General features: G+C 49.8%; 1 protein-coding gene across 2 annotated transcripts; it reads right to left on the bottom strand.

The window, feature by feature from the left end:
- Positions 1 to 745: 745 nt before the first annotated feature.
- Positions 746 to 19,867, bottom strand: LOC143804130 (uncharacterized). Of its 2 annotated transcripts, XM_077281899.1 has the most exons (10): positions 19,425 to 19,867; positions 17,650 to 17,756; positions 9,312 to 9,459; positions 7,384 to 8,820; positions 5,276 to 5,375; positions 4,947 to 5,197; positions 4,297 to 4,749; positions 4,053 to 4,143; positions 3,853 to 3,971; positions 746 to 3,695 (listed from the first exon to the last, which is right to left on the bottom strand). In XM_077281899.1, the coding sequence occupies exons 1-10, from the start codon at positions 19,815 to 19,817 to the stop codon at positions 1,518 to 1,520; spliced, it is 5,277 nt and encodes a 1,758-aa protein (XP_077138014.1). In that variant the 5' UTR covers positions 19,818 to 19,867; the 3' UTR covers positions 746 to 1,517. The 2 variants fall into 2 exon arrangements, with proteins under 2 accessions (XP_077138014.1, XP_077138013.1); XM_077281898.1 differs by having other exon boundaries at positions 4,947 to 5,375.
- Positions 19,868 to 23,563: the final 3,696 nt, after the last annotated feature.

Raw genomic sequence — 23,563 nt, forward strand, 5'->3', positions numbered from 1 at the left:
GCAATTTCAGTTGAGTGATGCAGTCGGAAGCCAAATTGTAAGCGGTCAAAGAGGGAGCAGGAAGAGAGGTGGGAGGACAGTTCAAGATGAACATGCTGTTCCAGTAGTTTTGAGGCATAAGGGAGAAGAGATATCGGGCAATAGCTAGATAGAGGATGGGTCGAGGGAGGGCTTTTTGAGGATAGGTGTGATCGAGGCATACTTGAAGGATGATGGGAAGACACCATTTGTAAGTGAGAGGTTGAAGGTGTGTTAGGGTTGGGATGAAGACTGCGGCGAGGTTAGGGATGAGGTGGGATGGGAGCGGGTCAAGTATGCTAGTGGTGAGATGCGATCTTTACAGGAGGGTGGAGAGCTGATCTTCTGTCATGTTGGAGAAGCTGGTTTTGGATGAACAGGGCTAAGAAGTGAAGAGGGGCATTGGGGACTGCGGGCCAAAGCTTTCTCTGATCGAATTGAAAGTGTTGAAAAGCTGTTTAGGGTTAGAGTTTTTGAGGCCTTAGCCCTGTATATTTTTAGTATCCCTTCTATATTACTTTTAAATTGTTTCAATAAACTTTGTCAAAATTTTCTTATATATGTGCTGGAGTCTGTTCTCGTCTGGTTGCAGATGGGCCACAGACATTTGTTGATGTACAGTTTGACAATGCCTGACACACTGGACATTAGAGAGGAATAATCACAAGAAGTCAAACATCCTGCAAGGTACATATAAATGACAAGAAAAAGAAGAAACAAACATGAATGGAGATACAGACTTTTATTGAATTGTTCAGAATCTGCATCAGAGATCTGGAATACACCTCCTGGGACATTTCTGCGACCTTCTCCTTTAGGTTGTCTTCATATATTATATAACAAAAAAAACAAAAAAACAGCGGGCAACAACCCAAAAGCAGGATGAATATGTACAAACATCTCTTACCCAGACACGTTCTCCAGGCTCAACCTTTGCAGTCCTTGGGGAAGACGTTGATGGAAGTGGATTGCAAGATGCATCAAGATTAAAATCATTACAGAATTAAACAAGCAACAGAAGAACAGATCTAAATATATCAATACAACATTGTGCTGTCGCCCACGCTGGATGCAAACCTCACATGTGAAAAACTGGAACGTAAAAATACAACAAAAAAAGTTTACAACAGTAAAGCCAAGATGCGTATTCGTATCAGAGGTCAAGTTTGCTTAACGAGCATGGTCAATTCTGTGCCACCATATCTTCTGAGTATCAGACCTGAAATGATCACATTACATCCAGAAGGACATCTGCAGAGCCACTGAGGACTGGTATCAGGCTCCCAATAGATGTGAACAAGTCAAGTAACTGGTGTGTCAGAATAGAGATATACTGCTCACTGTACACAACTCCTCACTACTGACCCTCAGAGAACTTCACAATGAACAAACCTAGGCCCCAGAGGAAGAGGTGCTATCCCGACCCAAACCCTTTACTACTTTTACAAAAAGTTCACTACGATTAGGTCTGATGCTCAGTGCATCTTCTATTTGAGGAATTAATCAGAATCACAAGTAACATATACAGACATATCTTCCATGGAGTTTTCCGATGCAGCCACTGTGGTCACATGTGGGTCTTTGTTCATTGAAACTTTTCCAGATGCCAAACTAAATGGCTGCTGGCTGTTACTTGATGCATAATTGGAGTGCATGAGGTTCCAGCCAGATGTCTGGGAAACAGAACTCGAAACAGCATCAGGAACTTCACAAGCCATGTCGTAGTCATCAACATCTTCACCAGAAACTTCTGAAACAATTGGTCTGATTGGTGTTTTCACAAGAGCATGTGCCCTTCCTAATTTGACTTTCTTCTCAGATGGACTTTCTAACTTTGTGTGGAGAAGAGTTCTAGTTACATTTGTGGGCTGAGGGGCAACTTCGGAGTCTTGGTCTTCAGACGTGGTTAAGTCTTCAGGATCATCCTCAGATGCGATCATCTTATAATACAAGTCAAGTTCTTGCTGCAATGCGCTGGGGTTGGCAGGGCTGTGTTTAGTACCCAAACTGGATGTAACATTTCCAGAAGGTGGAATTAGCTCTGTTTTGTCTTGGCCACGTTTGGGCTTCTGGATTTTGATGTCTTTACATCCAGCATCTTGTACATAACCAAACAAAGAACTGGGCAGGGACAATGGAGCTTTCTTAAATTTTTGATTGAGTTTGGTAGTAGTGTTGAATGTTGGTTTAGCCTTCTTTAAGGATAGCAGAGGAGTAGACACTGGTTTGTTTGCATCATCACAGTTGATAACTACTGTAGACAAGGGTTTTGTTTCTTCAAAGTTTTGGAGATTTGTATCCTTGGCTTTAGTTTGTTGTGCAGGTAAATACTCCTGCTGACTCGTTACAGGGCTCATTAAAAACTTGGAGGCCTTAACCTCTTGGGGCATCTGCTTTTCTAATTTGCTAAGAGTTGCTTCTTCAGGTTTTTGGACTGCATTTTCCTCTTTTAGAGTAGGTCCAGCTTTTTCAGCCTGTAGGGTAGTGGGATTGATGGTGTTGTCTAACTTCGCATTATTCGATAAACCACTAGTTGAATTGTTTAAGGATGAATTAGCTAATGTGCTGCTAATTGGAGATGGAGCTGGATTTGTAACAGGAGACTTGGTGTCTGGGGCGTGCTGAACCTTTGCAGGTCCTGTGCTCGCTGCTGGTTTGATGGGACCAAAGATGTTGGCATGTGAAGTGGTTGCGGGGACAGGATTGGATTTGTGAGAAATCCAACTTGAAGGTAACTTTGGGACTGAGCTTTCCTTATCAATTTTTACCTCTTGCTTTTCTACAGTCTCATTTTTATTAACAAGGACATTGAACAGGCCTTGTCCTTTTGTCACCTCTACAGGTTTCATGCTTTGTCCATCTGTCTTCTTGGGCTCCGTATTTGGAGTTTTATCCTTGGATTTGGGCGGTGCACTCTCTTTAAATATAACCATTTCTCCTCTAAAAGCTTTGGAGACCAAGTTATTAGGGAACACATCTGTGGGTTTGTTTGTCACTATTGGGATAGATTTTGATGTTGCATTTGAGGACTTTATAGACAGGAAAGTATTTAGTGGTGCAGGTTTACTCATTGTTACATGAGGGGTCGGTAAATGGACATTCAGACTTGGCAGGTTGGGTCGAACTTTTGGTTGTGATGTAGAAGTAGATGGAGGTGACACAGATGTTGAGGTCATGGAAGTAGTAGAGGTGATGGTTGTGGAGGCAGTCGAATGGGAAAGAGTAGAGGCATTTCCAGGCAGGGTACTGGGTTTACTCAGACGTTTTATGACAAAAGTTTTTTGCTTTAAACCGTGAGTTTTAGGCTCCTCTTCCTTCGGTTTGATAGGTGCAGCTTCCACTTTTGCAGAGTTAACAGCCTGGGTTTTGTTTTCTGCCGTTTTCCACACAAACTTCCCAAACGTGGCGTTCTTTGCAGGATCCTTTTCTGGTGTCTTATTCCGCCTCTGATCGGAGGACGGTGGAGAGGCAGTTGTGCGATGTTTGGATTTGACTTTCTTTTCTTCTTCCTTTTTTAGCTTCTTAGATTTGCTACAGGCTTGGACTTCGAATTTCTGCTCTGCAATCTTACGTTTCTGCTCTGCTTTTCTCCGGTCCATTTCTTGAGCAGCAATTAAGCTCGCCTTCTTCTTCTCCCGACGTACCACTTCATAATTGATGTGCACCTCAATGTATTTCTGTAAAGGAATATCAATCAATGAATGTCCAGAGATTCTAAGATTATAAGCATAAAGATTGTCTAAGAACACTCCTCACCAGACATCCAAAACCGATCCTGTAAGAAGAATTACCAGGACAGATACTGGTTTTAAGATTGACATTAATGAGACAAACCTTGTACTTATCATTGTGGGCATATGTTCTCAAATGATCATCGGCAGCAGTGTGATCCGGGAACGTCTCCTCACATAGTTCACAGTAGTGGCCATTAACAGGGAGCAGGAATTCTACACCTGCAACGTGCGACACCAATAGCATAAGGAATTGTACAAGCCCCATCCACCCCACAGTCAATGTGAAGGAAACATCTTTACCTTTCAAGGGAATATTTACTCTCGGTTTCTTTGTAGAGCTCAGTTCTTGAGGTTTCTTTTTCACCCATGGTCGCCTCACCTCTTTTAAACTCTGCACAACATGAAAAATATAACAGAAATCTGTGAAAGCTGAACATTTAGAGCGGATCTATGGATTCAACAGGTCACCAAATCCTGCCATAGCCAGTGACAACAGATGCAGCCATCACCCACTCATGGCACAAACCACAGCGTGGTCTCTCACCTGCTTGTGCTTCTCATCGTGGAAGTGTAGCAGGAATTCGAGCAGCGTCATGCAGATTTCATTACAGTCCTCACACCAATGTAAGCCAGGATCATGATATTCAAAGATTTCAGATATCTCAAAAAGCAGAGGATTCTCAGCATTTGCGGGTGTGTTGGATGATGGTGTCGTGGGTCGTGGGCTTTTTGACTGTGACTTGTCTCTTGATTTTGATATGCGAGGTGAGTGGGGCTCTGGGGAGTGCTCAGGGCTCGGCTTGGGTGGTCTGCCTTTACACTGGACTTCTGACTTCACAGTGACATTGGACAGCTGGGTGGCCCCCAATATCTTTGTGTCAGCTCCACATGAAGAGCTGCTCTTGGCATTAGCATCAGACACTGGGCTGCTTCTAGACTTCAGATCATTTGCTGACTTTGAGGAGACACTACTGGTTCTCGATTCATTATCAGGGTCCTGAATAAGAAACAAGAAAGGTCTAAGAATAAAAATGACAGGTGTATGGAGCAAATGAGTGGTCACAGCTCAGGTAACATCGTTCACAACAGCAATGCAGTCACTAAGCCCTTGATAATGTGGATCAGATTTTACAATTCATGACAGGTTAACAGACTGATACTTGTATGCAGCCGCTGAGTAGACCTGGTGCTCACCTTGGTCAGCGCAGGAGAAACTGGGCTTCCCTTCTCTTTCTTAAGGTCCCTCTTCTCAGCCAGATCCGTGGGGCTGACACCCAGGATCTCTGCCACCTTAGTGAGCTGCAGTTGCTTCTGTTTTGCTGTGTTGGTCTCCTCAGAGAGGGAGTTTATCTGCTTCTGGGCAGTCTCCAATACATTATTCAGTTCTTCCAGCAGACGATCCTTGTGCCCGTCCTTCCCGCGTCCCTTATTTCGTAGGAGTATACCTGTGACAGACAATGAGGGGTCATCTGCAGCCAAGGATTGTCTGTTCGCGGTTACGTGGATGCCCCCATATAACTCACCCTGCTGGATGCGCAGCTGCACCACCTTGGTGCTGATGGTCTTTAAGCTCTCACTCTTGGCCTTGTGCTCCTTCCTTACAGAGCCCAGCTCCTCCAAGACCTTTAATAAATCGAAAGGCTCTTTTTCTTAGGGTTGTAAGCAGCATCTGTACACTGCAATACAGCCACCCCCCAAAACATGGGTACTCCCTGATCACACTTACCTGGAACAGCACATGCACTGCCTGCTGGTCAGTAACAGCAGCTTACTATAAGCTCTACTGGTCCATTTCCACTGTAGATGTTTGCCCAGAACAAGAGCTGATCGACCATATACATTTTAATGAGCGCTCCGTTTAGGCACCTGTTCACATCGGCCGATAACGTATGGCGACAGAGATTGTTCAATGGTTCTGTTCCCAACAGCATTATGTTTTCAGTAGCACATCCTTCATACAAGGGGCGGTGTGATTCACTCTGCCAACTATTAGCTCTTGGCTTGTTCAATAGCGTATTCATACAGGTCAATAATTGAGAACACTATCGTACATCACACCGTGGTCACAGGTCTGCTCGGCACTGACCCGCTCACTATCGTACATCACACAGAGGTCACAGGTCTGCTCGGCACTGACCCGCTCACTATCGTACATCACACCGTGGTCACAGGTCTGCTCGGCACTGACCCCCTCACTATCGTACATCACACCGTGGTCACAGGTCTGCTCGGCACTGACCCGCTCCCTATCGTACATCACACCGTGGTTATAGGTCTGCTTGGCACTGACCCGCTCGCTATCGTACATCACACCGTGGTCACAGGTCTGCTCAGCACTGACCCATTCACTATCGTACATCACACCGTGGTCACAGGTCTGCTTAGCACTGACCCGCTCGCTATCGTACATCACACCGTGGTCACAGGTCTGCTCAGCACTGACCCATTCACTATCGTACATCACACCGTGGTCACAGGTCTGCTTAGCACTGACCCGCTCACTATAGAACAGCTTAGAGGTCATATGTATGCTCAGCACTGACCTGTTCGCTAATGTACAGAAGAGGTCACATGTCTGTTTGAAACTGACCTGCTTGCCATCATACACTGGACAGTGGTCACAGGTCTGCTCGTCACTGACCTCACCATCGTACATCACACCATGGTCACAGGTCTGCTCAGCACTGACCTGCTCACTATCATACATCGCATCATAGTCACAGGTCTGCTCATCACTGACCCACTCACTATTGTACACAACACTATGGTCACGTCTGCTCGGCACCGCTCGCTATAATAGATCACACCGTGGTCACAGGTCTGTTCAACACTGATCTCACTATTGTACATCGCACCATGGTCACAGATCTGCTCACCACTGACCCACTCACTATAATAGATCACACTGTGGTCACAGGTCTGTTCAACACTGATCTTCTCACTATCGTACATCGCACCATGGTCACAGGTCTACTCAGCACTCATCTGCTCGCTATTGGGATGTCGCATCATGGTCACAGGTCTGCTCAGCACTGGTCTCACTATCGTACATCACACCATGGTCACAGGTCTGCTCATCACTGACCCGCTCGTTATCATACACTGCAGAGTGGTCACAGGTCCGCTCGGCCCGGACCCGCTCGCTATCGTACACTGCAGAGGGCTCACGGATCTGTTAGGCACTGACCCGCTATCTATAGAACAGCAGAGGGGTCATATGTCTGCTCGGGACTGACCTGTTCACTATCGTACAGAAGAGGTCACATGACTGTTCGGCACTGACCCGCTTGCTATCATACACTGCACAGTGGTCACATGTCTGCTAGGCACCAACCTGCTATTGTACAGCACAGTGGTAACAGATCTGATGGGTATTGACCCACTGTATGTTGGTCTATGAGCTTCCTCTCTTATTCATCCATTTCTGGGTCTCTATAAGAGGAACGTCACACTGAGGTGCCTACACCACTATGGGATATTAAATGAAAAGACTGCACACACTGAAGGTTTCTCTCAAAACTCTGCTGGATGACAGGCGCTACGACCCCAAGAGCTAAGAAAATGCAAAGGTGAAGGATGAACACTGCAGTCTTTACGCGGCTGCATGCCCTAGGGATGCGGGCTGACTTACTTTAATTTTCTCAGCTTCTTTATTTTTGCGGTCGGCTTGCCGTTCTGCCAGCAGTGTTGCTAATGAAGTTGTGGGTTTGGCGTCTGTTTTGACAGCGGCTTTGGCATCAGTAAGATCTTCAGTGGTTTCAATGACGCGCAGGTTGCTGCGGGGGTTGTACACTGGGGTGGGTGCACTGACAGGGACCCTTACAGGAGGCAGCAGTGGTGGAATGTGTGCTGGTGGTGGTTGGGGGGGGACTGGAGAGTACATAGTCCAGCTGGATGTGGGATACGACACATAGGGAGTATAGGGATTGTAGTTAGGTGGCATGCTATATCCAGGGACCATTGGGGAATGTGGGTATGGAGGGTAGACCGGGATTTGTGAGGGACTTATTGGAGAAAGCGTGGGTTCGGACACAGAGCAGGGGATGGGCAGTTGAACAGGGACCTCTACTATCGGTGCTGGAATTGTCTCTTTGAGTAATGGATTCTTCAAAATAAGTTGAGGCTTCTCTATAGGAATGGGGGCCGGGCTCGGCAGCGTCACTGGGGTTGGTGGTTCTTTAGGGACTGGTGGTTCTTTAGGGACTGGTTTTACAACTGGCTCAGTCTTCATTGCAGGTTCTTCTTTCCTTTCTGCTTTAACTTGGGGTTCAGGTTCTTTGGGTTCAGACACTTTAGCCTTGAGCTCAGCAGAGTTTACCATGGGCCCGCTCTGCGATTGCTCAGCTGTAGGCTGCGTTATCTTAGGTGCCACTTTCTTCCCATGAAGCCGCTCTTGCGTTCTGACGGCAAGTTTCCCGATTTCAGTAACACCAATATCCAGGCCAATAGTCTTCAGCAGGTCGTGGATCTTCTCAAACTCTTGCTTGTTCTTGGAGCTCTTGACTGGCGGAGTGGAGACTGTTTGGTCAGATTGAGCTTTTGTCTGCTCTGCCGTCTTCTCCTCCTCGTCTCCATAAAGAAAGCGCTCCTCATCATCAATTTCGGTGGATCTGCACTGCTTGAAATCTGAAGCTTTACTTAGAAGAGAAGACTGTTTGTAATCCTGGTCATGAGGCAACAAGAAGCTGCCTGCCACATCAGCCGCCTTCTTCTTAGGGAAGTCGTTCCCACCGCTGAATGGAGCGGTCTGAGATTTAGGGGAGGTCTTGGTAGAAAGGTTTCCTGTAGTGGATGAGTGTGGAGGGGTTTTACTTGTGACATTTTGTTTCACCACAAAATCTGCGCTGCTGCTTAGTGTCCGGTTTGCTGGCGCTACCGAAAGCGGGTTACTGCCTTGTGGAAGAGGAGACTCCGGTCTCCGTGCTGCAGCTGCTAAAGCAGAAGAGTTGGAGGTGCTGGGTGTGAGGGGATCCATCTTTACCACCATAGAGAGGGGGCTTTCTGTGCTCTTCCCTGCCCCCACAGAGCTCACACTTCTCCCATCTTTACTGCTCAAGAGCATGTTAGCCTGGAAAGATATGGAAATATCACATGAGCAGAGTGAGCAGTACAGGACCCCACTACCTCATCCCTGAGGACCTTGGAGAAGTGAGTGAAGAGCCGCAAAATGGAGCCATACATCTTTACCCCGGAGGACAAAGACGTTAGTGGAGAACCCGAAGTACGGGGGCCCCACAACCTCAGGCCAGAGGACAAAGAAATGTACCAAATGTCAGCAGTATGGGAGCCCCCACCATGTCACCCCAGAGGACAGAGAAGTCAGCGAAGAGTCTGCAGAATGGAGCCATACATCCTAACCCTGGAGGACAAAGACGTTATGGAGAGACCGTAGTAAGGGGCCCCACAACCTCAGGCTAGAAAACAAAAAGTGTGCGCAGACTCCACATTATGAGGCCAGAGGGAACATAGGGTCAGTCGTAAAAATGGCTACCACTTATCCTCAGAGCCCCCACCCTCAACTAGGCCCTTGGGAGGACACAGAAGTAGTGGTATCCGTACCTGGGGAGACTTGTCAGAGCTGGAGGGCTCCACATCTGGACGTTTCTTCAGGATGGACTTCTTGGGCATGGGCAGAGGTGAAGCGTGCAAGTCCCCAGAGAAGCTACGTAAGGAGGAATCATTTCCCAATAGCTTCACATCACCGGACCTGGAACAACAAGCACACCATGTCTGCAGGTGGGAAGCTCTCACTGTGCCGCACCAGTGAATACCAGCTACTGTTCCCAGCTATCAGCCATTGCCTGCAGCTCTGAACTCAATTTCCCCCATTAAGGGAATTTCTGGGCAACCTTCATTTTACAGTGTGCGATCTCCTGCCACTGGGAGGAAACAGTCAGCAAGATGCTCATTAATCGCTGATATAACAATATGTGTAAATATGGTGATGTGCTGCAGGAACATGGAAAGAACGAAAACCTGCAGCACCCCAAGCAGTGAATGTTGGGAGGCCTGAGCAGTTCTAGGTTACGGGGCGGTCTGGTGCCCATCATGTAGCACGGAGGTCTGGTACCTATCAGAGGCGAGCGGCCGTGATCACATCCCCTCCACACATACCTGACAGGACGCAGCAACATCAGCAGATGTCACCTCATCGGAGCAGCTCACCTCCCCATACAGAGCCCCCTTTAACAATGGCGGCTGTACATCAATTTAACCCCATAATGAGGACGGTTCACCCAATGTTATACATTGAGCTAGACACAAGATGTAATAGTGGCTGTCAGGGCTGTGGAGTCTGTAAGCCGAACCTCCGATTCCCCAATTTCCCCGACTCCGACTCCACAGCACCAGTCACTACTGAGCATGTGCATAAAGTGCAGCTGTGGGGTATAATACTGCACAGCCCTGGTCACTACTGAGCATGTGCATAAAGTGCAGCTCTGGGGTATAATACTGCACAGCCCTGGTCACTACAGAGCATGTGCATAAAGTGCAGCTCTGGGATATAATACTCCACAGCCCTGGTCACTACTGAGCATGTGCATAAAGTGCAGCTCTGGGGTATAATACTGCACAGCCCTGGTCACTACAGAGCATGTGCATAAAGTGCAGCTCTGGGGTATAATACTGCACAGCCCTGGTCACTACTGAGTATGTGCATAAAGTGCAGCTCTGGGGTATAATACTGCACAGCCCTGGTCACTACAGAGCATGTGCATAAAGTGCAGCTCTGGGATATAATACTCCACAGCCCTGGTCACTACAGAGCATGTGCATAAATTGCAGCTCTGGGATATAATACTCCACAGCCCTGGTCACTACTGAGCATGTGCATAAAGTGCAGCTCTGGGGTATAATACTGCACAGCCCTGGTCACTACTGAGCATGTGTGTAAAGTGTAGCTCTGGGGTACAATACTCAGTAGTGACCAGGGCTGTGCAGTATTATACCCCGGAGCTGCACTTTATACACATGCTCAGTAGTGACCAGGGCTGTGCAGTATTATAAAGCAGAGCTGCACAGATACGCTCTACAGCAGGGGTGTCAAACTGCATTCCTTAAGGGCTGCAAACAGGTCATGTTTTCAGGATTTCCTTGTATTGCACAGGTGTTCATTTAATCACCTGCACAGAATGATTCCAGCACCTTGTGCAATGAGAAGGAAATCTTGAAAACACGCATGGTTTGAGGCCCTCGAGGAATGCAGTTTGACACCCCTGCTCTACAGGACAGAAGCCAAGACATCATGGCTCCATCATGAGGGTCACATTTGTCATTTTACAGGATGCCGGCCTAGGGTCCATGTTCCCGGGTGGAAAAATCAGGGCCGTGGAGTCGGAGTCGTAGTTTGAGCCCATTTTGGTGTAGTCAGTATAAAATGGACCGACTCCTAAAATATATAATAAATTGGGTACAGTAGTTCAATGCAGTTTGTGGGGAATATTTTTTTCATAAGAATTTGGGAAAGTTGTGAAATGTCCTTTAAATGTCTGTCCTATTCCTGATCTAAGGTCTAGACTTTTAGCCGAGATGAATCTGTGCTGCAGTTTATGTTCATGATAAGTAGTGAAGCTCCTCCTCTACAAATAAAGGGAAAAAATAAACACACAGGGAAGGAATGCCTGCATTCATCTCAGAACTTATATACACTATACATAGAATATAAGGGGAAAAACTGTTTTCTAAATTCTCAAATTCAGAAATACAGTAATAGGATCGATGAGAACATATATATTTGTGTGTGTGTTCTGCAATATGATTCAGCACAAACATGCTCGCTCCCTCCTCCCCTCTTCATAGACTGGGAAGAAATATGATGTGAAGCATTTAGTGAGCTGTACCCTGAGACAAGCCTGGCATTGAAAGTTCACAGCATAAAGCTATCTAACATTTTCCAAACATTATACTTATCTGTCCTATTGATTTATGCAAAGATTGCTTTATTTATAGCCTAAATTATACAGTGCGTGATTCCCTATTCTTGCAAGAAGTACAATATAGCTTATTTTTAAAACAGGGCAAAATTATTTTGAGAGCGAATTTACATAATTACAAAATGTCTAAGAAGCCTCCTACGAAGTCAGCTGTATTTGAGCATTTCACAGTGATCAAGATAAACATTTTATGTGTCAGTGTATAAGTCACCCAGATGAAAACAAATGTGAAGCCAAAATCAGTGCATACTCAAGCAGTGGTAAAAATGCTCCTTCAAGAACTTCCAATCTAAGAAGACATTTACAGTGCTGCCACCCATAAATTTACAAAGCTGTGATTGAAAAAGATCACAGCAGCACCAAGAAACCAGAGCCCAGCACTTCCCGCCAGGCAAAGTAGGAGGAAACATCAGTTACAAGATATTTTGGAAGTGACAAAGTAACTGTAACAATGACAGCAGATGTGTTTAAAAGACAGCTCATCGAGCTTGTTGTGAAGGACAGTACCATTATCATTATTTGCAATGACCAGCTTTTACAGCTCTTAATGGAGAAATGGCCCACAAAGTTGGTGTTTCTCTTGAAAGAGAAAGTATTAGAAAATTAGTGATTGAAGAAGCCCTTAACCAAAAGGAAGATCTTAAAAAGACTCAAGAGACGCTTTGTGTTTCTTAAAATGGATGTCTGCACACGTCACAGAGTGAACTATTTTGCTATCAACATTTGATATGTTTGTGACAACAAAAAAATTGTTACTAAGACGCTGGCAGTAAAATATACTAAAGCTCATCACAGCAGACAGTTTCTCCAGACCTTAGTGGAAAAAGTTCTGCAAGATTATGAACTCAAAAAAAGAACAGGTTCTTGCTATTGTAACTGATAATGCTTCAAACATAAGTACAATTAAAGGGAACCTGTCATCCCCAAAATCGAAGGTGAGCTAAGCCCACCAGCATCAAGGGCTTATCTACAGCATTCTGTAATGCTGTAGATAAGCCCCCGATGTATCCTGAAAGATGAGAAAAAGAGGTTAGATTATACTCACCCAGGGGCGGTCGCGGTCCGGGGCCTCTCATCTTCTTACGATGACGTCCTCTTCTTGTCTTCATGCTGCGGCTCCGGCGCAGGTGTACTTTGTCTGCCCTGTTGAGGGCAGAGCAAAGTACCGCAGAGAGTAGGCGCCGGGAAAGGTCAGAGAGGCCCGGCGCCTGCGCACTGCAGTACTTTGCTCTGCCCTCAACAGAGCAGACAAAGTACGCTGAAGCCGCAGCGTGAAGAGGACATCATCGTAAGAAGATGGGAGGCGCCGGACCGCGACGCCCATCGGACCAGAACCGCAGCGGGACCGCCCCTGGGTGAGTATAATCTAATCTCTTTTTCAGAATACATCGGGGGCTTATCTACAGCATTACAGAATGCTGTAGATAAGCCCCTGATGCTGGTGGGCTTAGCTCACCTTCTATTTTGGGGGTGACAGGTTCCCTTTAAACTGAAGAATGAGAATAATTAAGGTGAACAGCAGCAAGAAGAACAATTCACATTCAGTATGTTGGAGATGGAAGGCCACAGTCCTGTTCCCATAACAGAAGAACAAACAGATATTACTACAGAAGAGCAGCAAAATGATTCTTAACAATTAGATGATCTTGTTGAAGCTGCTTCACACCTCTTTCCTATTCATCACATGCGCTGTGTTGTGCACACGCTGCAGCTGGCAATAAGAGTCTGCAAGAGGGACATGCTGGAACTCTGATTAGCAAAGTGAGGAACTTGGCTATTACTGCCAGAACCCCTAAAATTGGTTCCATCTTGAAGAGACGAGCTGGAAAGGGGGCAATTGTGGATCAAGCCACTCGGTGGGGCAGCATCTATTTAATGATTGAGCGATTGCTTGAGGTGAAACCCTTCCTTGTAGATATGGCCTCAGGTAACACTACATGAAAGTCAATGGACACAGGTGGCTGAATTGAAGGAATTTCTTCATCGCTCATTTATAGTGACTAAAGTTACAAGCTGAGGATTTAACTCCTGGCATTTTTAGTGGAAGAGCTTGTTGTTTTCCCTGTCCCAGAGAAGAGGTTTAATCACAGATAGCATTGCTGCTTCAATGAAATGGAGACACTGCTATTAGAAAATAAAATTCTTCTGGCAGCTGTTTGTGGACCCGAGTCATCGTATATTGCTGGATGATCATCAGCTTACTAAAGGAAAAGAAGTTCAGCTTGAGGTAGCAGTTAGGATGAGTGGCTACAGGACGGCCAAGAGCAAGAGGACTCGGGTCCTGCCAGTGCTGCTGCTGCCGTTCCTTCATCTTCATCAGATGAGGAGTTTGATTTCGACAAGTATTTGGACGACATGGAGCAGGCAAAGCGTTGCTGCAGGGAAAGGTTCCACTCCCATAGAAAACAGATTAACCAGATTTCAGCAACGTTTTTCACTTGCTCTCAAAGAAGTAGAAGAGTTCAATTGTTCATCAAAACTGACTGTGCACGAGGCAATTCCTTTACACCCTGAAATTGTTAGCGATGTCGCCCATGTGGTTACTGCTTTGTCACCAACTCAAGTTAGTGTAGAGAGGTTGTTCTGTAGCCTTAAAATAATTCGGTCAGATGTGAGGTCATCTATGGAGGAGGATCTGATGGAGGCGATGCTATTTCTCAGAACAAATTCAGACTGCGCAAATGTTATTCAGTACGTTTTTGTTGAAAACGTTTTTTTCTCACTTACTGCAGAGTGTATAATTGTAAATATGAAAGTCTTTTGTTATAAAGTTGTATTCCAATAAATATATTGTATGTTCTATATAAATGGTTTGATTATTGTATCACGATTAAAAGCCTGATGTTACCATTTTACCACAGTAAATTGGTCACAAACTTAAACGTGAGCCATGTAGGAGGGGAGTCGGAATCATGGAAATTGAGAAGTCAGAGTCGGAGCTGGAGTCGGAGATTTAGCCTACTGACTCCACAGCCCTGGGAAAAATACCATTGCGAATCCATGGATGCCAAAACAAAGGAAACCCAGACAAAAAGGTCCAAAAATATGAAATAACAATATTTATTTGTGAATAAACAATAAGTCGGTGGGGGACTACCAAAGAGACACAAAACCAGGGACATATGAATAATGAAAATAATAATAACTAACAATGTGTGATGGTAAATATACAGGTTAATACATCATAAAAAGGGGACCATATAGCAGCATGGGGATCCAGATGGCAATATAAATATATCATAAAGTGCATATGCAAAAATGTATGTAAACAATAGACTGGCTGAAGTAACCCAAAAAATGAGTGTAAGGTCAATAGTGACCGATGCTTATAAGTAAGCAAAATGAAGGTCAAAAGAATCCAAAAGCCAAATAGATAGAAAGCAGCATAGTGGCAAGTGCCAAAATCAGATAGAGTGCTACTATAATAAAGCAACCGCGGCCATGAGTATTACCTGCTATATGGTGGATATGTCCAGGGATGTGCCTGACCCCGACGCGCGTTTCGGCGTCTGCCTTCGTCAGGGGGACCATTGCGAATCCATGGATGCGTTTGTGGTAGTCAGGATTTAGACTCGCTGCTCGCCTGAGCCCCATAGGTGCGTTAGTGGAGAAGCTAGGTTGTGACCCTCCAGTCACCTGGCCTTGAACCTGAATAGACTGTCATCTTCCTACGCTTGTCGTTACCTCCTCTCTGTGTGTATACCACAGGTGGGGTAGCGACCCTGGGAGCTCTGACGTAACATCTGCCATCAACAGAGTGAGTCAGTGGAAAAATGAGACTAACGTGCACCATCTTGGGTACTGTACTGGGACTGTTCTGTGTGTTATCTGCCTGTTTTGTGGTACAATCAAGTATTACCACATTGTGTTACCCTCACCCTGTGTTGTCGGAGTAGCATTATTCCTACAGTAAAAGGAGAGCGGGTGTGCGGTGGGAAGATCTCTGGTCCATGCGGTCTCGAGCCAGCGGACGAGAGCACCCGCTGCTGACCCCCCGTATCTCCACAGGGAGCATATACCAGGATGAGGGGGGATATTCCTTTTTATCTGCAGTCTGGTGCCCCTGCTCCTGTTCGTGGCTGCACTTTGTTGCCCCTGCTTGCTCTCTGCCGCCCCCGTTTTGACACTCTACGATACATAAGGGGGTTTTAGGTTGCAGTTTGGGCACTCGGTCTCTAACAGGTTCCCAGTCACTGTTGTTGTAGTACATTATTTCACTAAAATGGCGCAGGAGTCGACATGCCGCAATCTCGAACACCATTTTATTGAAGACACCATATATACGAATTTGCAGTGTCTTCAACAAAACTGCGCCGGATATGACGGGATGCGCATGTGTCGACTCTGATGTCAACATAGAGAGAGAACGGTGTCCCGATGGGCCGCAAAAGCACAGACGAGGAGAACGGTGTCCCGATGGGCCGCAACCGCACAGACAAGGAGAAGGGTGTCCCGATGGGCAGCAACCGTACAGACAAGGAGAACGGTGTCCCGATGGGCAGCAACCGTACAGACAAGGAGAACGGTGTCCCGATGGGCAGCAACCGTACAGACAAGGAGAACGGTGTACCGATGGGCAGCAACCGTACAGACAAGGAGAACGGTGTCCCGATGGGCCGCCACCGCACAGACGAGAACGGTGTCCCGATGGGCCGCAACCGTACAGACGAGGAGAACGGTGTCCCGATGGGCAGTAACCGTACAGACAAGGAGAACGGTGTACCGATGGGCAGTAACCGTACAGACAAGGAGAACGGTGTCCCGATGGGCAGCAACCGCACAGACAAGGAGAATTGTATCCCGATGGGCCGCCACCGCACAGACGAGAACGGTGTCCCGATGGGCCGCAACCGCAGAGACAAGGAGAACGGTGTCCCGATGGGCAGCAACCGTACAGACAAGGAGAACGGTGTCCCGATGGGCAGCAACCGCACAGACAAGGAGAATTGTATCCCGATGGGCCGCCACCGCACAGACGAGAACGGTGTCCCGATGGGCCGCAACCGCACAGACAAGGAGAACGGTGTCCCGATGGGCAGCAACCGTACAGACAAGGAGAACGGTGTCCCGATGGGCAGCAACCGTACAGACAAGGAGAACTGTGTCCCGATGGGCAGCAACCGTACAGACAAGGAGAACTGTGTCCCGATGGGCAGCAACCGTACAGACAAGGAGAACGGTGTACCGATGGGCAGCAACCGTACAGACAAGGAGAACTGTGTCCCGATGGGCAGCAACCGTACAGACAAGGAGAACGGTGTACCGATGGGCAGCAACCGCACAGACAAGGAGAATTGTATCCCGATGGGCCGCCACCGCACAGACGAGAACGGTGTCCCGATGGGCCGCAACCGTACAGACGAGAAGAACGGAATCCCGATGGGCCGCAACCGTACAGACGAGAACGGTGTCCCGATGGGCCGCAACCGTACAGACGAGGAGAACGGTGTCACAATGGGCCGTAACCGTACAGATGAGAACGGTGTCACAATGGGCCGTAACAGTACAGACGAGGAGAACGGGGTCACAATGGGCCGTAACCGTACCAATGAGAACGGTGTCACAAAGTGCAGTAACCATACAGACGTGAACTGTGTTGTGGGGTAATTTGACCACACAATGTGGCGTACAAATAAGTCGGTGGGAATAGCACTTTTTGGTATTTTCCAGTGCGGTAAGATGAGCGGTGTCACTGGAGCGCAACTTGTCCCGATAACACGAGCCCGATACGTCTACGAGGGTAGAAACAAGAGGGAAAACATGGAAACGCAAACTGGCCACGCTGAGGAAAGGGTTAAAGGGGTTTTCCCAAGTACAAAGAACATTGTAACCAGCAGACCCCGGAACAACAGTGAGATGATGTGACACCGCAAAGGTACAATGTCCCCCCCTGCTGTGATGGCCGCCTCTGACCATGCAGTCACATGTTCCGCACCTCCCCCACCCAAGGGTCTCACACTTACCTGTCCTGCTGCGGTGGGCTGGCCCGAGTCCGACGCCTAGAAGTGCGGGGTTCCCTGGCTGGACTGGAGCGAAAACTGGGGGAATGACGACCGGGGGAGCGACGATGCTGAAAACAAAGAGGAGGAAAAAGCAAAGTAATCTCCAGGAGAGAAAAGGAAGAGACAGCAGAGCCGGGTCCCCCTGTCCCCCCAAAAAGAGTACGAGTGCAGAGCCGGAACCCCCCTCTCCCCCAAGTGCAGGAGTGCAGAACCGGAACCCCCCTCTCCCCCAAGTGCAGGACCGCTGAGTCCCTAGTCCGCAAGGTCGGACCCCCCAGTGTAGGACCGCAGAGCCCTCAGACCGCAGGGCCGGACCCCAGAGTGTAGGACCGCAGAGCCCCCAGACCGCAGGGCCGGACCCCCCAGTGTAGGACCGCAGAGCCCCCAGGGCTGGACCCGCCAGTGTAGGACCGCAGAGCCCCCAGACCGCAGGGCCGGACCCGCCAGTGTAGGACCGCAGAGCCCCCAGACCGCAGGGCCGGACCCGCCAGTGTAGGACCGCAGAGCCCCCACACCGCAGGGCTGGACCCCCCAGTGTAGGACCGCAGAGCCCCCAGACCGCCGGGCCGGACCCCCCAGTGTAGGACCGCAGAGCCCCCAGACCGCAGGGCCGGACCCCCCAGTGTAGGACCTCAGAGCCCCCAGACCGCAGGGCCGGACCCCCCAGTGTAGGACCGCAGAGCCCCCAGACCGCAGGGCCGGACCCGCCAGTGTAGGACCGCAGAGCCCCCAGACCGCAGGGCCGGACCCGCCAGTGTAGGACCGCAGAGCCCCCACACCGCAGGGCTGGACCCCCCAGTGTAGGACCGCAGAGCCCCCAGGGCCGGACCCCCCCAGTGTAGGACCGCAGAGCCCCCAGACCGCAGGGCCGGACCCCCCAGTGTAAGACCGCAGAGCCCCCAGACCGCAGGGCCGGACCCCCCAGGTGTAGGACCGCAGAGCCCCCAGACCGCAGGGCCGGACCCCCCAGTGTAGGACCGCTGAGTCCCTAGTCCGCAAGGTCGGACCCCCCAGTGTAGGACCGCAGAGCCCTCAGACCGCAGGGCCGGACCCCCCAGTGTAGGACCGCAGAGCCCCCAGGGCCGGACCCCAGAGTGTAGGACCGCAGAGCCCCCAGACCGCAGGGCCGGACCCCCCAGTGTAGGACCGCAGAGCCCCCAGACCGCAGGGCCGGACCCCCCAGTGTAGGACCGCAGAGCCCCCAGACCGCAGGGCCGGACCCCCCAGTGTAGGACCGCAGAGCCCCCAGACCGCAGGGCCGGACCCCCCAGTGTAGGACCGCAGAGCCCCCAGACCGCAGGGCCGGACCCCCCAGTGTAGGACCGCAGAGCCCCCAGACCGCAGGGCTGGACCCCCCAGTGTAGGACCGCAGAGCCCCCAGACCGCAGGGCCGGACCCCCCAGTGTAGGACCGCAGAGCCCCCACACCGCAGGGCCGGACCCCCCAGTGTAGGACCGCAGAGCTCCCAGACCGCAGGGCCGGACCCCCCAGTGTAGGACCGCAGAGCTCCCAGACCGCAGGGCTGGACCCCCCAGTGTAGGACCGCAGAGCCCCCAGCCCGCAGGGCCGGACCCCCCAGTGTAGGACCGCAGAGCCCCCAGACCGCAGGGCCGGACCCCCCAGTGTAGGACCGCAGAGCCCCGGACTATAGATGACGTCACGTGATTACAGCTCCAGCTACCGGGAATGAAGCGCGGAGGAGGGGGCGTGGATTGTCCGCGGGGGCGGGCTCTCACCTCACGGCGGTACTCGTCATCCGGGGACCGGACCCAGTGCGGGGTGGGAGGGGAGCGGCGGGGCCTGGAGCGGGAGCGGCCTGCACGGCTCCGGGACTTGGAGCGCGAGTGTCCCCGAGGTCTGGAGCGGGAGCGGTGCAGGGAGCGGCCTCTTCTGTCCGGTGAGCGGCCTCTTCCGTCCGGTGAGCGGCCTCTTCTGTCCGGTGAGCGGCCTCTTCCGTCCGGTGAGCGGCCTCTTCTGTCCGGTGAGCGGCTGCGCCTGCTGGGAGAGCGCTGCTTCCGGGGCGGGGAGTGGCCGCGGGACCAGGAGCGCTCCTCCGGAGAGCGAGGGCTGTCCCGGTACAGAACCGGAGAGTCCGGGGACAGAGCGCGGCGTCCAGGAGTCCGGTACATGGCGGAGGCTCCGAACACTGCGGCTGAGTCCGGCGTCACACGCTCTACGTGCTACGTCATCACGCGGCCGCCATCTTACGTCACCTCTACAGACCGCGCCATCTTACTACACCCGCACTACTACATCTCTCCAGACCGCGTCATCTTACTACACCCGCACTACTACATCTGTACAGACCACGCCATCTTACTACACCCGCAATACTACATCTGTACAGACCGCGCCATCTTACTACTCCCGCACTACTACATCTGTACAGACCGCGTCATCTTACTACACCCGCACTACTACATCTGTACAGACCGCGTCATCTTACTACACCCGCACTACTACATCTGTACAGACCGCGTCATCTTACTACACCCGCACTACTACATCTGTACAGACCGCATCATCTTACTACACCCGCACTACTACATCTGTACAGACCGCGTCATCTTACTACACCCGCACTACATCTGTACAGACCGCACCATCTTACTACACCCGCACTACTACATCTGTACAGACCGCGTCATCTTACTACACCCACACTACTACATCTGTACAGACCGCGTCATCTTACTACACCCGCACTACTACATCTGTACAGACCACGTCATCTTACTACACCCGCACTACTACATCTGTACAGACCGCATCATCTTACTACACCCGCACTACTACATCTGTACAGACCGCACCATCTTACTACACCTGCACTACTACATCTGTACAGACCGCGTCATCTTACTACACCCGCACTACTACATCTGTACAGACCGCGTCATCTTACTACACCCGCACTACTACATCTGTACAGACCACGCCATCTTACTACACCGCACTACTACATCTGTACAGACCGCGTCATCTTACTACACCCGCACTACTACATCTGTACAGACCACGCCATCTTACTACACCCGCACTACTACATCTGTACAGACCGCGTCATCTTACTACACCCGCACTACATCTGTACAGACCGCGTCATCTTACTACACCCACACTACTACATCTGTACAGACCGCGTCATCTTACTACACCCGCACTACTACATCTGTACAGACCGCGTCAGCTTACTACACCCGCACTACATCTGTACAGACCGCGCCATCTTACTACACCCACACTACTACATCTGTACAGACCGCGTCATCTTACTACACCCGCACTACTACATCTGTACAGACCACGTCATCTTACTACACCCGCACTACTACATCTGTACAGACCGCATCATCTTACTACACCCGCACTACTACATCTGTACAGACCGCACCATCTTACTACACCTGCACTACTACATCTGTACAGACCGCGTCATCTTACTACACCCGCACTACTACATCTGTACAGACCACGTCATCTTACTACACCCACACTACTACATCTGTACAGACCGCGTCATCTTACTACACCCGCACTACTACATCTGTACAGACCGCGTCATCTTACTACACCCGCACTACATCTGTACAGACCGCACCATCTTACTACACCCACACTACTACATCTGTACAGACCGCGTCATCTTACTACACCCACACTACTACATCTGTACAGACCGCGCCATCTTACTACACCCGCACTACTACATCTGTACAGACCGCGTCATCTTACTACACCCGCACTACTACATCTGTACAGACCGCGTCATCTTACTACACCCGCACTACTACATCTGTACAGACCGCGCCATCTTACTACACCCGCACTACATCTGTACAGACCGCGTCATCTTACTACACCCGCACTACTACATCTGTACAGACCGCGTCATCTTACTACACCCGCACTACTACATCTGTACAGACCGCGTCATCTTACTACACCCGCACTACTACATCTGTACAGACCGCGTCATCTTACTACACCCGCACTACTACATCTGTACAGACCGCGTCATCTTACTACACCCGCACTACTACATCTGTACAGACCGCGCCATCTTACTACACCCGCACTACTACATCTGTACAGACCGCGTCATCTTACTACACCCGCACTACTACATCTGTACAGACCGCGTCATCTTACTACACCCGCACTACTACATCTGTACAGACCGCGTCATCTTACTACACCCGCACTACTACATCTGTACAGACCGCGTCATCTTACTACACCCGCACTACTACATCTGTACAGACCGCGTCATCTTACTACACCCGCACTACATCTGTACAGACCGCGTCATCTTACTACACCCGTACTACTACATCTGTACAGATCGCGTCATCTTACTACACCCGCACTACTACATCTGTACAGACCGCGCCATCTTACTACACCCGCACTACATCTGTACAGACCGCGCCATCTTACTACACCCGCACTACTACATCTGTACAGACCGCGTCATCTTACTACACCCGCACTACTACATCTGTACAGACCGCGTCATCTTACTACACCCGCACTACTACATCTGTACAGACCGTGTCATCTTACTACACCCGCACTACTACATCTGTACAGACCGCGTCATCTTACTACACCCGCACTACTACATCTGTACAGACCGCGTCATCTTACTACACCCGCACTACTACATCTGTACAGACCGCACCATCTTACTACACCCGCACTACTACATCTGTACAGACCGCGCCATCTTACTACACCCGCACTACTACATCTGTACAGACCGCGTCATCTTACTACTCCCGCACTACATCTGTACAGACCGCGTCATCTTACTACACCCGCACTACTACATCTGTACAGACCGCGTCATCTTACTACACCCGCACTACATCTGTACAGACCGCACCATCTTACTACACCCGCACTACTACATCTGTACAGACCGCGTCATCTTACTACACCCGCACTACTACATCTGTACAGACCGCGCCATCTTACTACACCCGCACTACATCTGTACAGACCGCGCCACCTTACTACACCCGCACTACATCTGTACAGACCGCGTCATCTTACTACACCCGCACTACTACATCTGTACAGACCGCGTCATCTTACTACACCCGCACTACATCTGTACAGACCGCACCATCTTACTACACCCGCACTACTACATCTGTACAGACCGCGTCATCTTACTACACCCGCACTACTACATCTGTACAGACCGCACCATCTTACTACACCCGCACTACATCTGTACAGACCGCGCCACCTTACTACACCCGCACTACATCTGTACAGACCGCGTCATCTTACTACACCCGCACTACTACATCTGTACAGACCGCGTCATCTTACTACACCCGCACTACTACATCTGTACAGACCGCGCCATCTTACTACACCCGCACTACTACATCTGTACAGACCGCGTCATCTTACTACACCCGCACTACATCTGTACAGACCGCGTCATCTTACTACACCCGCACTACATCTGTACAGACCGCGCCATCTTACTACACCCGCACTACTACATCTGTACAGACCGCATCATCTTACTACACCGCACTACTACATCTGTACAGACCGCGCCATCTTACTACACCCGCACTACTACATCTGTACAGACCGCATCATCTTACTACACCCGCACTACATCTGTACAGACCGCGTCATCTTACTACACCCGCACTACATCTGTACAGACCGCGTCATCTTACTACACCCGCACTACTACATCTGTACAGACCGCGTCATCTTACTACACCCGCACTACATCTGTACAGACCGCGCCATCTTACTACACCCGCACTACTACATCTGTACAGACCGCGTCATCTTACTACACCCGCACTACTACATCTGTACAGACCGTGTCATCTTACTA

Source organism: Ranitomeya variabilis, chromosome 2 (genome assembly GCF_051348905.1).
Source record: "Ranitomeya variabilis isolate aRanVar5 chromosome 2, aRanVar5.hap1, whole genome shotgun sequence".
In the NCBI taxonomy this organism is placed as follows: domain Eukaryota; kingdom Metazoa; phylum Chordata; class Amphibia; order Anura; family Dendrobatidae; genus Ranitomeya; species Ranitomeya variabilis.